The sequence below is a fragment of the Phragmites australis genome, chromosome 6 (assembly GCF_958298935.1).
Source record: "Phragmites australis chromosome 6, lpPhrAust1.1, whole genome shotgun sequence".
Lineage (NCBI taxonomy): Eukaryota > Viridiplantae > Streptophyta > Magnoliopsida > Poales > Poaceae > Phragmites > Phragmites australis.
In genome coordinates this window covers 4554287-4568277 of record NC_084926.1, presented here as the reverse complement: position 1 = coordinate 4568277, position 13991 = coordinate 4554287, and the positions used below count along the sequence as shown (strand labels likewise).

The 13991-nt window shown below is 46.1% G+C and overlaps 1 protein-coding gene and 2 pseudogenes across 1 annotated transcript; all 3 read left to right on the top strand.

The window, feature by feature from the left end:
- The first annotated feature begins 1508 nt into the window (after window positions 1-1508).
- LOC133920798 (uncharacterized) lies at window positions 1509-4470 on the top strand (annotated as a pseudogene).
- A 278-nt stretch (window positions 4471-4748) lies between these two features.
- On the top strand, window positions 4749-5963 carry LOC133920797 (F-box protein PP2-B10-like; annotated as a pseudogene).
- A 4764-nt stretch (window positions 5964-10727) lies between these two features.
- Window positions 10728-12065, top strand: LOC133920368 (uncharacterized). Its single transcript, XM_062364987.1, has one exon. It carries the CDS (start codon window positions 11173-11175, stop codon window positions 11938-11940), a length of 768 nt encoding a protein of 255 aa, XP_062220971.1. The 5' UTR covers window positions 10728-11172; the 3' UTR covers window positions 11941-12065.
- Window positions 12066-13991: the final 1926 nt, after the last annotated feature.

The following is a 13991-nucleotide window of genomic DNA, read 5'->3' as shown; positions in this document are numbered from 1 at the left end:
TAGTTTGATCCTATGTGTTTGAGATCATGATTTTAGTAGGGATGTGTAGCCCTCTGAATAAGCTTTCTATAGAGTCCAAAATCGCCGAAATCGGACTATCAGAGGGTCGGTTTTGCTGAACTCGAAAGTTCTGGGTGGATCCGGAAGTTTTGGGTATCCGGAACCTTCAGATGTGCTCTGAGAAGGGGTGCTCGGTTTGGGTTTTATGAGGAAGCCCAGAAGTTCCGGATTGGTCTGGAAGTTCTAGGTGGACTGGATGTTCCGGGTGGTTTCCGAATGGGATCCTCTGTTACTATGGTCTTGTGCAACCCGGAAGTTCCGAGTTAGGCCAAAGTGCTATAATAGCTAGTTTTCTGACAGTTAGGATTCTTGATCCGGTAGTTTCGGGTTGAACCCAGAAGTTCTGGGTTATATAGAATCTGTCCAGCAGCTAGTTTTGGAGAGTGGGGTATAAATACCGCTTCCCTCCTAGCATGGAGAAGGCTTTTTGAGCTGGCTTTATGCTGGTGGTGTGAGGTGTTGTGAACTTGGTGTTCCACCTTTGAGTGTTTCCTCTCCCTATCTAATAAGATTTGGTGAGAATCAAGCCTTGGTGGCTTAGTGAATAGAGAGAGGTGTGAGAGGGTGTGGTGGTTTGGTAGCCCACGGTTTGCTGCATAGGTTGCGTGTGTTTGAGCACTTGGTGTTGATCGTGTGTGTGTTCAGGAGTTTGTTACTCTTGGAGCTTGGAGCTCCTAGGCGGCTAGGCCTCGCCAGTGAGCACCTAAGGTTGTGGTGTGCCGTAAAAGTTTGTTAAGGTTTGGATTTCGCCTCCGCAAGGGAAGAAATCAAGAGTGAAAGCCCAAGCTCAAATGTGACCAAGCTTGGTGAGGAAAAGGATTGAAAGAGACCCGGCTCAAGTGTGACCAAGTCCCTCAACGGAGGCATAGGAGCCTCAAATGGAGGTGTACGAACTTCAGTAAACAAATCAAGTATCTCCTTGTCTTCTTTACATTTGTACTTATTTGTTATATGCTTGCTTGCAATTTATTCTATCTCTTTTTTATATCTTGTGTAGAATTAAATTGCATGTTTGTATCTATATTCGTGTTATTAATTCTTAAGCTCTCTTGCATATCTTACCTAGAATTGTTGTGCTTGTCTATCATCCTAGGATTGATATCGTCATATTTTGTTAGGGTGTTAGAGCACTAGTTGAACTCGATGTTTTAAGTTCTGAACTGAACCCGAAAGTTCTGGATTCTGTATATTCCGCTGCAAAGCTCAGAACCCGGAAGTTTTGAATTGAACTTGAAAGTTCCAGATTCTGTATAATCTGCTGCTGAGTTTTAATTTTGTATGAACACCTACTCACCCCCCTCTAGGCGACATCATTATCCTTTCAAGTGGACGTGATAGAGTACAGGAGGCTTGTCGAAAGCCTCCATTACCTCGTTGACACGTGGCCGGATCTCGTCTCTAGCGTCGGGTTTGTGAGCCGCTTCATGGAACACCCAACTCAGGAGCAAATGACGGTCGTGAAGAGGATCCCACGCTATGTTGCTGGGACGATCAACTATGGATGTCACTATGGGAAAGCAGAGGAGGGATGGCTGGTTGGCTACAGCGACAGCGACCTTGCCGGTGACATTGATACGCAGAAGAGTACTTCTGACGCTCTGTTCTTCTATGGCGACAGCCTAGTGAGTTAGCATTCTCTTAAACAAAGAGTTGTGGCCCTGTCGTCTCGTGAAACAGAGTATGTCACCGCCACCACTGCAACTACACAAGGTGTGTGGCTGGCTCGATTGCTCGATGAGTTCAAGGAGAAACCTGCCGACACCGTAGAGCTCAAGGTTGACAACCAATCATCTCTAGCAGTGAGCAAAAACTTTGTGCTCCATGAGTGCAGCAACCACATCAATGTGCGCTACCATTACATCAGGAAGTGCTTAGACAACAGGAGTATCGGTGCAAACTTCATTGACACTAAGGATCAGCTCGTAGATATCTTAACAAAGACATTAGAGCGAGTTTGATTTCAGGAGCTTAGAGCTAGGACTTGAATAGTCTAAATTAAAGTTAAGCAAATACATAGGGCTTAGGGGGATAATGTTAGGTGAATATGCCGGTTTGTAACAGTGAGTTGGCTTGATGCCTATATATGGTCTGACCCCTAGAGTATGATTTAGATACTTTCTAAATATATCAAAAGTTGTTAGCAGCGATAAAACTCATATGTCTATTGTGTTCTCATAACCCACCTCTCTCGTATTATAGAATCCAACGTCCTGCGCCTTCAGAAAAGATATTGAATTTAGGAATTATGAATTCTATCCCATGAGCTAATTATTGGATGCATATGGCACTCCTCTGCTCCCTTTTCCCTTGGTAATTCCTTTTTGACATCCATGTTGCAGATCAGTTTGTCTCTGTCTTGAACAGGAGACTTTGTGCAGATCTGCATGTTTTTTAGTGGCAGGCAGGCTTCGTGTGCAGCAGATACGCCAATAATTTGTTCATCTGCGCACAAACATCTCTGCAATTACCTTTGTCTCTACTGAGATGGGAGCTGCCTTCCTTGCTGTCAAGTACGATCCAGCAGCGTGTCAAAAGAAAGAAAAAAAGTGATCCAGCAGAGTAGTTGCATCCGACGAAGAGAAAAACTGAAACTTTTCAGGCAAGTGGAGAATAATTTCTTATGCGGTGAACTGAAAAGAAATGCCTCGCTTGTGCCTCTGGAATCATTGCCGGCTTCAGTCATTCGACGTAGCAGACGCTGCGGGGAGGCTGCGGTTCGGTGAGCTACTTGCCGAGATGATGCTGTCCGCTTTGGCGAGCAAGTTTCGTGGTGGATGGAGAAAGAGAGGGATAACGCATTGCTTTTCTTTTTTTTGTGTCTGATGGCTTGATTTGATCGTCGATGGAATGACCATCGTTTTGAATACTGATTGGCGATTCCAGGCCAACTGTCGAAACGAGGCTGTCAGTTTGATTCTAGTAAAGCGAAACGTTCTAGTGGTTATGCCTTGAATATTCATGTTTGCAAGCAAATTCTACGTTTCAAATGGCAGGTACTCTGTTTAAAAAAAATTCTCGACAGATTAGATGACATTAGGTGAGTGGGACACAGCAACCTGGAGACTAAAACTGGCTCGCTTGAGGCAATACAGTGGCAGGGATCACGAGAAATGCTAGTGACAAGGAAGGCAATGAATTTGGACAAAGTTAACACGCGACCACGGATCGCGCCACCCTCTCTCCGCTCGTCTCGTGAAGTTTTGTACTGCTGAGTGTCCAGTGGCCACCTTAATTACAAAATGACAACGCATGCCACTTTCATAATGACGTCACTGCAAAAAAGTTTATTGTATTTGTTTTGAATCATCGTATCTTTTCATCGAGTGTCCGTCTGTATCACCATTGTGTTGTTTCAACCGGCTTAACAAAATGAGATCCATATTATACAGGTTTTAGAGATCCATATTGTATAGGTTTTAGAAGCGTTTACATGTATTAGCAATTTACGTATAAACTTTATATTAAAGCCTTCACATAATTTGTTACCATATAGTTTGCAACAAAAATATTCACTAAAATTATCTTTATCTCTAGTACTTAAAAAATACATAGTATTTTCTGCACCAGATAGTATGTCCTGCCACCCCTCCTCTGAGCTCAGACAGGTGGTCCATCTGCTCCCATCTCTGCACGTCGCTAGCTTCCCCTTCGGTTCCTCCACCGATCTTCGTAACCGCCCCACGTCTCCCCTCCCCCGATCCCCTCCCCAAGCGACGTCTCCTCCTCCCCGCTCGCTCTCTCCCTCCCCGATCCAATGGCGTTGCGCAGAGCACCCGTGAGGCCTGGCTCCTTGTCCTCCACCCTCCAACGCTGAACACCCCGAGTGGTGCCACCACGATGCCCTCGTCGTGTCCCTCCTTGCCACCGACCACCTAGCCCACCACGAGTTCAACGTCGCCCTCGCGCTCCTCGTCAACATCACCACCTGCAACACGAGCGACCCAATCCTCCTCTCCCGCCTAGCATACGCGCACCTCCAGATCGGCAACCTCGTTGCCGCCTCTGCCGCCTTCCGCCACGTGGAGTCCGTGGCCGCTGTCGTCGCCGACCCCGCACGGTACGCCAACCTCCTCGTGCGAAACCGCGCACTCGAGTGCATCGTGGCCAAGGACTTCATGGCGGCGATGTGGAAGTACGAGCATTGCATCGAGGTGGACTCCGCAGACATCGTGGCCCTCAAAAACAAGGTGTTGTGCCTCATGTACACGCGGGATCTGGCGACACCACCAAGGTGCTCGAGGGTGCGCTTGAGAGGGTACCCACAATGGCGCTCAACGAGACGGTGGTGGTCAACCTCTGCAGCATGTACGAGCTCACCTACGTCAACCAGGCGAGCTCAAGAGGAGCCTCGCCGAGTGGATCGCTAGGGTCGCGCCTAACGATGTCAACACCTCCTGCACGTGCATGTAGGAGGCAATGGTATTGAAATTTAGCTTTGGATTATTGGACACCCTGGTGCTATATTCGCTCGATGGGCTGTGGCACATACTGAACTTGATTGTCCATGTTTCAATGGCTTTTAACCTATTTCTTTGGTAGCAATTGAAGTTGTGAGGTGATCGGGTATACTGTATACATGGTTCAAAAGAGAGTAAATAGTACTAGAAGAGTGCTTCTATTTCCATTTTCTATTCTGCAGTGCAGGCTGCTCAATCGATCGATTGACCGGTAGTGTTGGTGTTCAGAGCATGTGGTTGGACAGAGAGACCGGCGCCAAGTGCTACATGTTGTTGACAAGGGTGTTGTGCATCGTCTGGGGCGATACACCATAGTACTAGCACTGGGTCCCTCTCACCGACTCAAGGTTCGCCAAGCCTTTCTTATGTCTCGCTCTCTAACTCGGATGTGAATGTGAACAATATTTGATTGTTGTTTAATGCCTTTGGGCTACTGCATCCAATTGCAATTCAACTAGATAGAAAGCTTATAAAGTTGCAACTTGCAATTGTGTATGGTGGGATGGTAGATGCAGTTACTCTCTGAATAGAAAACATAGAATAAGGAATTTATTATGGTTTCAAGTTACTATTGTATTAGAACAATCACAGCGGTTTGATGATGATGTCAAGAGTCCTAAGTTTAGATCATTTTAATTTGGAAATTGTAATTCTACCTTTGTCCATGGTGCTTCCCACATGCACATGATCAAATGCTGTTCTTTTCTTTTCCTTGCTTTCAAGAGCAAAAGTACATGGCCTTTCAACTTTGATTTCGTAAACTGAATTCAGCATAGGAACGACACTTTACATAAACAATGTAAAACTCTATCATGTGTCTTAACTTTGATTTAGTAAATTGAATTCAGCATAGGAACAACACTTTACATGAACAATGCAAAACTCTATTATGTATCTTGTTCACAATGGGGTCTTGAATTTTATTCTGCTGCAAAATTTAATGTTGTGTTGATGATAGGTTCTCAGAAGCTGCAAAACTCCGGGTTGTTTGCTGGTTGGAAATCTGTGGCAAGATAGACAACAAGATGCTCTCCCAAAACTCAACCTACACTGCTTATATTGTGTTCAAGATAGATGATGAACACTATGGATTGTATTCTCCCCTCCAGGAGGCTCTAATTATCATTGGAGAAAACAAATCAAACCGCCAAGTTTGCCTCAAAGGCTATGACAATGAGGATGAGGATGAAGGCGAGGTGCCTTAGAATTATCTGCATATGATGCCAGCCACCAGACAAAGGTTCTGGAGAAGAGATCATTGTGTACCTCCTCCTATAGCCCATGTACAGCTCCCTCAAAAAAGGGCTGACGGATGGAGTTAGATATGGGTGAGTTCTGTAATGAAGGTGACGATGGTGAAGGTGTCCGTCAGCCTCATGGAGACGAGGAGGCAATTGGAAGAAATGTCTTATTGTGCATGGCATTGAAATTATAGCGAAGAAATAAGGCTAGGGAGTGGGGGAGGTTCTATGAAATATTGAAATGCACTTTGCACCATGGATTAAATAAATAACAAAACCATATTTGTAGTGCGTTGTTGTTGTACAATATGCTTTGTTTGCCAATGCTATGCAAAAACTACATGTCTCTTGTTTTGATTCCAGATGATAATGATCAGCTATGCAGGCCGTACGAGGATCAATTTTGGGACATGCCTATTTAAACCACCACCAAGAGTCACGTTGGTTCATTTGGTGGCCCTTCTCTATATCACCAAGTTCCTCTCTCTCTCTCTCTCTCTCTCTCTCTCTCTCTCTCTCTCTCTCTCTCTCTCTCTCTCTCTCTCTCTCTCTCTCTCAAGCGATTTTCTTCTCCTGCCCCGAAATCGATTTTGATTAGGGTTAATTTTGTTGTTCGATCTAGTGGGGGAAATGGAAATCAAAACCGGGTGGGAAGGGGGCACAAAGGAAGGTGAGTTTATCGTCCTGCTTTATGCATTCGAATCTGTCCCCCATTTTCCCAAAATCATACATGGATTTTTGAGTTTTTGCGATGGTTTTTTTATTCAGCGTAGTGGAAGCTAGAGGGGAGGTTCGTGCATGGAGGTGAGCTCATTGGATTTGTTTGTTGGTTAGGTACGCCCCATCCCCTTGCCCCCTCCCCCCCCCCCCCCCCCCCTCATGCTCACGTTGTCGATGTTGCGCTTGTCAGAAATGCGGCTGCCCTGACCAATCCTGATCGGCTCTGCAAGGGGCCATCGCAACTGCAGCGGACTAGGGAGGTTCAACGGCGTGCAGGGCGACTGCAAGAATCATGCATATATTCGTAAGAAAGAATCATGCATATTTGCTTTTTACTACCTACAGAAACACTTTAATCGTGCATATATTCATAAGCAAGAATCATGCATACTTGCTTTTTAGTAGTAACCCCAGCTTACAATTAAGCTTGTTGAACCGGCTATAAGAAAGTTTATGATGCAATACAAGTAACTTGTATCATTGGAGGAAGCAACAATTTTAATTTGGAAAAGCAAATTCATATGCAAATCAGGAGCAAGCTTCATGCAGCTTACTCACATTCTTTTGTGTTTTTTCCCACTAGCAATGATGGATGATATAATCACATACATTTTGCATAAGGAAAACACTGAAACATTCATATTTCATAAGCAACAACTCTGCATACTATTGCTTTTTACACTTTTTTTTTGTCCCATTTTACCTAATTCCTCATAACTTTTTTCTTTTCAGATCATACATCAATGGGTCAGCAGACATATGTGCATGTAGTCTGGAGGCAAGTTATGCTACAATTTGATCATCCAGGCTAAATCTTCTTAGGAAGCAAACGTGTAGAAGCTAATGTAATTTTTTAGTAAAATTCATGCAAATTTGTTGTCAAATCTTGCTGTGTTTTTTTCTCCTGGGTAAACTCCTGTAAAGATGATCACAGCATCAGAAAAGGACAGCCATAAAACCATACATGAGCCCTAGGCAAGTTCTTGCTGCTTCATGTGCTGCTATAATGGCGATCTTGCTTCTTCACCAAACCCTAATGGTGCCTCTGTGTTGTCCAGGAGGGGGCATGAGGTTCTTGCGCAGACTGTTGGATGGTGCGGTGCGGGGGAGGGAGGGGGTAGGTTGGGTTCAGGTGGGCCCAGTGTGGCCAGCCGCGCGCGCAAAAAGGGTGAATAACCAGGAAAAGAAGACCCCTAAACTAATTTCATTCCTAATTTGGTGTGTGCGGACAAAAATACTGTAGCATTTATGGTCGGAGTGTAGTCACGTCCAATTAGGTAAGCAACTTATTCCGTAGCATCTTATCTGCACTACAAGTTTTCCACCACGATACAGTGGCACAGGTCGGCCACCTCCACCACGATGACCACCATAGCCAGGGCGGCAGGTACCGAAGCCTCAGGCACCACGTTGGGGATCGTAGCCCCATGTCCAACCTCGCCCACAGCCATCGCCGCCATAACCTCTGCCATACCCATAACCGACATTGTATCCTTGATCAAAGTAGCCATGCCCAGGTCCCCCACTGTAGCCATAGCCCAATCACCATATCCACCTCCTCGCATTCCATGGTGGTGTCCATGCATCGTAACCCTGGCCTCCACCTTCGGCTCCAGCCCGCCCGACCCTTTGGTGTCCACTCTACATCGCACCACACAACGCTGTTGCGAACAAGTGATCAGAGGTCATGGTCATATTGGGATGGAAAGTCGGCGCTGGAGAGGAGCTGAGTTTCGTCGACGTCAAGATCGGTGAGGCTCGAGTCGATCTAGGGCATGGATGCCCTTTGTTTTTGAGAGTATAAGTCGAACGGACCGCACACTCACACACGCACATCATACTTATGTTCACACACTCATATGAGTGTGTCCTATCACATATTTAAACTAGATTAGAGGTATAACCTCACGTAGCACGGACACACGCTTGAACCACTTAATACACCAAAGTATACATATACTATTCCTACTGAGATAAAATCCCAAGAAAATAAGAACATCCGTGATAGTGCGGGAAAAAAAAAGACAGCAAAGCCGGCAGACGTCCCAAACACAGCTTATACAGGCCCATTCCGGATAACAACTGACCGGCCCAGACTATCTTTTTTTGCACAGGCGGCCCAGCTCAACCCGCAGTCTGCACCGAGCCCATATCCCCGTTTGTCGGTTGTTTTAAATTTTTGAACCTCTGGAATCGCAATCATCTCCTTCGCCGCCGGACCATCATCGCCGATCATCTTCAATGATGAAGGAATTGACTGCCATCTTCGCTCGGACCGACAATCTTTACCTGCAATGTCACCTAACGTCCGCGGCGGCGAGACGCGAGGTGGTGGAAGCGGCCCGCGCCATGGATTCGTTGTCGATCTTGGTCGATGTTTAGTGACGGCGTCCACGATTTGCCTTGCCAGCGAATCATGGCGTCCCGAACCTGCACAAGATTCAGATGAAAGTACCTGCGATTCCTGTGCTCGTATCAGACTCGCCTCAGCCTCGTACACTTCCTCCTCCGCGTAGCCAACTTCCGGCGCCGTCCGCAGGAACACCGGCGTCAAGATCGACTTCGTTTCCATGCCATCTCCCTCTTCATCTGAGTCTGCTCCGTCCGCCAATCCCCAAAAATGAGGCCCCGAACCCGTACACCGGCGATCAAACAACGGGTCTGAGCCGCCGCCGTTCGGTGAGCGAGCGAAGTCTGAGCGCGAGCTGGACGACGGCACCGTTGTCCGCACCTAAGTGGTATCCACCTGTTACGAGGATCCCAGCTCCGGCGTAGATGAGGCCGCCGGCGCTAACGTTAGGCGTCGCCCTCTCATCGCTTTCACATACTAGTACTACCGAATTCTTTTGTTCTTCTAATAAGCCTCAGACTGCTACCAATTTTAGAATGTGATAATGGAAACAGACGGCCATGTTTTGGTTGCTTATAGGTAAATCCGGCACACCATCAATGATCAAATATCTCACTGATTATACAACATATCAGAGAACTTTCTATACTCATATATAATTAATCAATTGCAGTTGATTCGAACGATCTTCACTGTTCATCTAAATTGATCAAACGATCACTATACAAAGTTAAACCCCGTTCACCTTTCAAAAATACATTTAACCTCCCATTATTTACCTTACATACTTAAACGTCTAATATTTTTATTTCATATATTATAAAAATACATTTAATATATCATTATTTACCTTTTATACTTTTTTGGATCGCTATATATCAATAATCAATCCTAACGGTGGTGGAATCGGCACCCTCTCAGGTCGCTTCTACTGTAGCAGTGGGGCCCTACGTATGTATATGTGTATATACATATAGGTATACATATATACGTATATACAAATATCTAAAACTCAAAAAAATATAAAACAAGTTTTATTTAGATTAGTATTACTTTCACCTGCATGTTAAAACTATATGCATGCATAAAAGTACTATTGTTTTCTCTATAATTAATTTAATGTGTTTAACATTAATAATTTCATAAATAAATATTGAAATGTACAAAATTTGTGAACTTAATTTTTTTTATCTTCTTTTATCATACTCTACACAGTAAAATAAAAATGGACGCGATGTAGACACGCAAATCAGACTAGTTTGCTTCATTTTCACGTGTGTAACGTAGCAGTAGATGTTCTTCTCTTCAATTGATCTACTCTAACCGATCATGTAATAAAGTTGCACATACTTATGCAAAACAGGTTTCACAGTTATTGACGGGTGTGTGTTTATGAAGCGTCCTCGCCAGTCCGTGATTGTCTACATCTAGGTTGTAATCATGCTATCAGTTAATGAGTGAAGCCCTTTGATCTAAAAAAGACTGCTACCAATTTCACATATGAGCCGAAAATGCTACCAAGTCCCGGCTGCATTACCGGCTCAAGAATAATCGTGCTAGGATATGATTCCACAATCGGCCGGGCACATCCGACGAAAGCAAGCATGCAAAGAAGGGGACGCACGAGTGACGCCTGGCGCGACCCCGGCCGTTGGTTCACTCGCGGCTCGTGACCCAGCGGTCACGTGTGACAACGCGACGTCCGGACGGAGCCAGCTGCCTTCGCCCCCGTGTACGCGTTTCACCTTCCGCCCAACCCAACCAGCAGTTAGTTCTGTTGATCCACGAGACCGAGTAGAACATTATAACGGCAGCGACTACCTGGCGACGCGGATCAGACATCTCCCCCGCCGATAACACCCGCAGTAGCCGTCCGATCGATCCGACGCGATTACGACTCCCTGCGGTCCTCTGCTGCTGCCACGATTACTACGGCGCTACCCCAATTCCCAACACATCTAGGGCTGGAACTGATAACCACGCGCCATAATATCTGCTGTGCTCTGCTGGTTCCAATCCGATCCGAGGTCAGGTGAGAATCGGAAGTCCCTGAGACGGGACGGCCCCGGCCGGCGGGTTATTAATTGGCCGGGCGCACGGGCGTTTTGGCAAAGCGCGCGGCGAGCCTACTCGTCACGGACGCACGGGCGCCCGCGACTTCCTGCCTTCCCGGAGATACATAGAGTGAACGCGCCCCTCCGCTCCGCTACGCCCACGTATAAAACGCGCGTCAACCCCCCTCGGAATAACTATACGCCCGCCCGCGCGCGCTTCAGCTCCTCGGCCGATCGCTTCGGTCGTTTCTGCGAGCTATCCAATTCCATCCGATCCCGTTACCCATCCAATGATGCTGCTGTCCGGCCCCTACTCCGCCGAGAAATTCAGCCCCCCGATCCCCGGCCTCCGCTCCCTGCTCGTCGTGCCGGATGGCGCCCCCGGCGTCGTTACGCGGGCGGTCGTGGCGTTGGCGTCCCCACGCTGTCGCGGTGGTGAGGACGTCCACGGAAGCCGCGACGTGGCGAGCATTAACGACGAGGAGAAGAACATGAAAGCAAAGGAGGAGGAGGAGGAGGAGAACATACACATGGATGATGAGGAGGGGTGCTGGGTATCGTACGGACGGCGGTGCCCGAGGCACTGGCTGCCCCCGCCCATCCCGTCGCTGGTTGCGCGGGGCGCGCTGAGGCGGACACGCACCGACGACGGGAGGCTCGTGATCAGGATGGTGCCCGTCGTGCGTCCGGGGTGCATCCGCGCCTGGTGCCGCGCAGGCCGCCTTACCATGCAGTTCGTCGAGCGCGAGGACGAATCTGCGTTCACCGCGACTCCGCTTCCAGCACCGATCAGTGCGCGGGAAGATGACACGACCCTGCAGGTGGACGATGACAGGGCAGCGACGGCCGTAGGAGAAGGCGTTGACGACGGCACAGCTGCGCCGGTCATAGGAGAAGACGTTGACGACGTGCAGGAGGAAGTGGCGGCAACGGAGGTGCTGCCGGCGGTGCCTCCGCCGCGGATGCCCTCCGTGGGATGCTTCGAGGATGTGTTCAACTGCAGCTCGATCGCTAGCAGCTCGCTGCACCAGATCCCTAGCTTAAGGATGGTGCATTGAGCCATTGAGACCGATCGAGGATAGGAAATTTTGTAGCTCCGTGTATATATGGTGCATTGTAAATAACACATGCCCTAGTCGTAGGAAGAGAGTAAGTTTAATAAGTTCAATGTATTTTCCTTGCCGCTTGGAACGCAGTAATCTAGATTCTGCAAATTATATTACTGTACTCTGAAATTTCTGTCCCTAAGCTCGTACCTTCCACCAACTGAGCTAGGATCAGTTCTTGCATTCCAAGCTCAAGGCCTACGGGTTTAGCACATTATGTGATTTGTGTGATTCCTGTCACTTGATCGTTCGTGGATGTATAACCGAGATATGGCTACTAGTTTCTTGATAGAGGCGTTTGGTCATATCTAATAGTACGACAATGATAGAAGTGTGCAGATTGAATTGGATTTTGTAAGGAAAAGAGCTGGATGTGTTAAGGGTTTAAATGACAGTATTCAGCTTATCCAATCTGGCATTAAGACTTAGAGACGCTTACATGGATATCTATCTATTTGGCACAATGAAATGAAGAGACGTACATGAACACTTCTCCTGGATAGATATCTCATCTCTCATTGCTCATTATCTTTTTTTGTAAATGTAGTCAACCTTTTAAAGCTTGGGCACTATATAAAGCCACCAATATACATGTATGTAATTATAATTGATCACATAAAAATAATTTCATACTCTAATAAGTTTTGCTAACACATATGCTTTAAGGACTTGGACAAAGTTGCAGAGAAACAACGGATATAACTAAATTTGATCTAGTAATCTCAAGGTTATCTTATAGCTCTAGAGCATTGTACAAACAAGTCCTTAGGGCATCCTTTATGTTTCGATCGTACGAGCATCACAGTTAGCCAAACGAAAGAATAGCAGGTAAAGAAATCGTGCACGAGACCTCTGACGACGAAATCCTTACCATCGGTGTGTTAAGCTAGCTGTCTTGCACGGGTGCAAATGGCTGCATCAACCACAAAGCGTCACGTGTCGGTCTTTCACAGCTACTCCCTCCGGCCACAAATATATTTTGAAAAAAATTTGGCCAAATTTTTAAAAGTTTGATTAATAATAACTTTTAAAATATTTAGTTTAAAAATCTTTAAATCATATACATAGATTTATCTTTAAAATATTTTTATAATATCACAAATTTAATAGATTTTATAAATAAATTTTAATAAAAAATAATTGTTAAAACTATACATTAGAAATTCTATCTTATCTCTAAGAAGATGTATTTATGAATCGAGGAAGTAAGGAGAAGTACAAATTCACACTACTCCAATCAACACACTCTCGTTCGTGCTCAGGCCTTGGCCTCGTCAATGCTCAGGCCTCGTCGGTAAAAAAGACGACAAAAAGGAAGGGGAGATAGAGGTAGTCATTCGACGCCATGCGTGCGTGAGGCAACACGTGTCCTCAAAAACCAGCGAGGCTCCGTGCAACACAAGTAAGTGGCGGTGGTGCTGCCCTTCCAAGTTCCAACCAACATCACAGTCGTAGCCTCCCATGTCGCGACTGTAACAGACCCGCCCCGCCCCGCCCCGCCCCGGGCACCCTCATTAAGGTTGGCGAGACACAACAAAACAATGAGGCAATGAGCGCCGATGTTCCAGCTTAATTTCCCACACTATTCGTTCATCTTTGCAAAACAATACTGCTCAGATCACCCACAGCATGCTACTCCATCTATTTAGAAATAGCATATGTATTTCTTTTGAATTCGATCTTCGAAATTGAATTTTGACTAAGATTTATTTATAAAAATATCATTTATAGCTACAAAACAATATAATGTGGAATTAGTTTAAATTGTCAAGCTAGTTATATAATTTTCCTACACTAAATATTTTTATAATTTAATTGAATATGAATTAAAATACATAAAATTTGATTTTAAAAAAATCGTCTATTATTTCTGAAGGAGTAAGTACAGAGTAACCACGAGTGTAGCCGCGATCGTCCCCACTCCCTGCTGACCGCCCAGTTGTTAATCCGTCTCGTGACTCGCCATCGTGTGACACGCGAACGCAGGACCAAACAAAGAGCAC

Bases quoted from the DNA above. Each gene is read 5' to 3' on its own strand.
- LOC133920368 (XM_062364987.1), top strand. From the start codon at position 11,173: ATGATGCTGCTGTCCGGCCCCTACTCCGCCGAGAAATTCAGCCCCCCG.